The 3,262-nt window shown below is 37.5% G+C and overlaps 1 protein-coding gene across 1 annotated transcript in view; it reads left to right on the forward strand.

Moving 5' to 3' along the window:
• CLMN (calmin) overlaps window positions 1-2,828 on the forward strand; it is a 21,242-nt gene extending 18,414 nt beyond the window's left edge. The window contains exons 12-13 of the mRNA XM_010167692.2: window positions 614-675; window positions 2,185-2,828. Coding sequence (XP_010165994.2) covers window positions 614-675; window positions 2,185-2,338 — 216 coding nt within the window. The 3' untranslated portion in view covers window positions 2,339-2,828. The remainder of the gene's footprint in view (window positions 1-613; window positions 676-2,184) is intronic.
• The last annotated feature ends 434 nt before the right edge of the window (window positions 2,829-3,262 follow it).

Here is a 3,262-nt window from a genome sequence, read left to right on the forward strand (position 1 = left end):
TCTATTATCCCAATAGCAGCAGCTAACCCTAATAGAATTTTAGTTGTAATGTGAAATTGAATCCTTAATGGCAGATGCATTCATACTGGCTTCTTGAGAGCACACTATACTGAGCTCTAGATTTTTATTTTTTAACTCAGAAGGAAGGGACAGCAACAGCAATCAGGGCACACTGAGCAAGGGTAAGAATATGGCTCTTTTCAGCACAAAATAAAACTCTGACCTTCTTGGAGTTGTAAATAAATGCTAACACCAGTGTTCGAGGAAACAGAGGTTTCACACGGGAGCTGTAGTTTTGAAGTGCTATCAGAGCTACTAGAGATATATGTGAATGAGGTGAGTTGTATTCAACTGAATAAAAGCAGTGGAAAGCAAAAAAAACTTTAAAAAAAAAAAACTTTTTTCAAAAGTTTTTTCCTTTTCTGTGTGTGTACTAGACTGCAGTGGTGGATGTGCAGGCAGGGAATAAATGTGCTAAAAAAGCACATTTTGGTTTTATTTCAGCAAACGTTAGATATACTCTGCATAGAATGCAAAAACAACTTTCCTTTTTGCGAGCTGCTGAATTTTATTTGTTTATATAAACTATTTCTGATTTGTTTGTTTGTTTAAGGAAACTTATGGTAAAAATGTGCAGAAGATGACAGATATGGGTGAAAATCCATTAACCATCAGGTGAGTCGTTCTTGTTCAGACAAAGCTTTTTGCAAGGAATCTGTAGCTCCTAGGTACTTCTAACAATGCTACAAAAGGAAATGAAAATGAACTGTAATGTTGGATACTGACTGGACATTGTGTGTAATGTCTCAGAGTCCCTATTGCCCACAGGTGTAAGATACAAAACTTCTTATTGCTCAGTCTCCCTCTTGACTAAAATGCTTTTCCTTGACTTGAAAGATTGAGCTGCCTAAGCAAGACTGTGGGCACCTTCCCCACATAGTGGATATTTCAGACCAATAAAAGAGAGAGAGGACTTCAGATATGAGGCCCTCTGGCAGTGATGACTCTTTCCAGGTTTGGAAGACTGTCAAGACAACGTTTAGCATGGACAGTGCTAGGGGAAAATGATTCAATGAGGTTTGGCCTCTGTTAGAGCACCCATGAGTTTCTATAATTTGTATATGTGTTTAGTTTAGACTTAGGGTGCTGTGATGTATCGTAACTCAGAGTGTGCATCCCCTTGGTATTAGGGTCTACATATCTATAAGAAACAAGGATGACTTTATGTTTTCCTTCTAAGTTGATAGTGAATAGTACCTCTAGTTAAAATGATGGTTCTATTTAAATGCAGAAAAATCACAAAAATATTATTGGGATCTAGTGTTGTAGTCTCACACTTCTGTTAAAAAAATACATTAATAGTTTTCACAGTTATGTTTGTTTGCAGACTGCTGATACTGTGCAAGTTTTCTCTAATACTCAGATAGATATCCAGTATAATATCTGAGCAAGCAGAATGCCCCAAGCCAGAAAAAGGACTCATTAAAACATTTGTCTCCAAAAGACGATTTGAAAAAATATTTTACCAGGGGGTGATTCATATAGTATTATAAAATTATAAAATGAGTGTACCATCTTGCACCTTTTTAAATAAGACCTTTTCTTGTCTTGTTGAGTGCTCACTGGTGCTGGCAGAGTCCATCGGGCTTTGACCTTATGAACAGCTGGAATTCTGGACAGTTGGAATTTTGGAGTTGTCCTAAAAAAACCCCAACTGCTAGTTGGTTTCTGGAAGTCTTGGGCTTTTGCTGCTTAATATTCTGGTGTCTGATATGAGAAGCTCTGAAAGTATATGATTTGGGGAAAGTATATCAAGTCAGGTACAGTGTATAAGTAAAATTGTGAAAGTGGGATATGTGTTGCCCAAAGCTATGTTTACTGTTCTCTACATAAAAGGTTATCTTTTTGACTGATGGAAATCACCTTACATCAAAGGAATGTACTGTAATTTAACTTGTCCAGAGTTTGAAGGTGATTAATTGCTATGTATGTTGGCTACTAAGGAAACACAGTGCTTAAAGCCCATTATGCACCTCATGGTCTATCTTGGACTCCAACTGACTAGAGTGAAATGGTTCATGAAACTGCTATTTTTTAGTCTGTCCTCTGACCTTTACAGTAGGTTAAAAGTGAGGGGTTTTTCTTCTTTGTCCTGCCTCTTACCAAATTCTCTCCTGTTTTCAGGAAGAAAAAGGACTTGGAAGCAAGTGAGGCTCCAGCACCAACTCATGAGATTACGATTGTTGAGCAGCCAGAGCTATTCTACTTCATCATTTTCTTCTGGGTGCTGATCTACTGCCTTTTACTCCTTCCACAGCTTCTTAGCAACAAAGTTTGATCTCTCTGAGGTGTGGAAAAATAAAGGACGGTGGCTGGATTGCTTTGTGTATCTGCATATGAATATGTTCCTTCAGGTGAAGCACAAACAGAAATGTAGGACCTGGTATCTGTGTGTTTATTATCAGGTTGTCCTCAATTCCTCTACTGTTGTGCTATGACAGTGTCTAAGCACATTTTATATTATGATAATTGTGTAAATATATATAAAAATGACCTGATTTAGTAGACGCAATTTTGTACATTTGTGCCTTGCTTTATAAGATGCTAAATAAAACCAGATAATTATCAGTAGAAATATGAACAATTCAGAGCTCTAGTCTTCAAAAATTATTCTTCTGGCTTCATTTACTTATGTAGGGCCTGACAGCTGTGGAAGAAGGGTGGTGTGACTTGCCTGTGAATGTGGCCCAACTGCAAGGGCAAGGCTAGAAATACTTTTTCACATTTTCCATGGAATGCTTTAAGAGAGCTGGAGGCAGAGCAGATCTGCAGGTGGTGGAACATGCTTACCCCAGGAACTGATTACAATATCCTTTAAGTGCCCAAATCAATAGAGAAGGAAATGACAGATGTAAAACTAAATACAGAGAAATGTTCACAGCTGGTATTTGCTTTCTAGTGCAACTGAAGAGACTTCTGTGGCTTGTCCATAGACTCAGTTGAGCCACTTTGCATCTTGTAATTTTTGTCCACATGAGTGATCACTTCAGGATATTTGATTTAGGATTTTTGCCAGAACAGAAGGCTTCAAATTCAATTTAATAGCAGTAACTTTTCTCTGTGTCACTTTTAGTGGTTACTGTTTTTCATCGGCACATTTTTAGTTTCATAGTATGCTTTATGAGACTACATCATGTTGCTGTGTCCATTTGAAAATTCATAAGGTTGACTGCAATGTGCTTCATAAAATGAAGGGTTTCAT

The sequence above is a fragment of the Antrostomus carolinensis genome, unplaced genomic scaffold (genome assembly GCF_000700745.2).
Source record: "Antrostomus carolinensis isolate BGI_N321 unplaced genomic scaffold, ASM70074v2 scaffold21565, whole genome shotgun sequence".
Taxonomy (NCBI): Eukaryota; Metazoa; Chordata; class Aves; order Caprimulgiformes; family Caprimulgidae; genus Antrostomus; species Antrostomus carolinensis.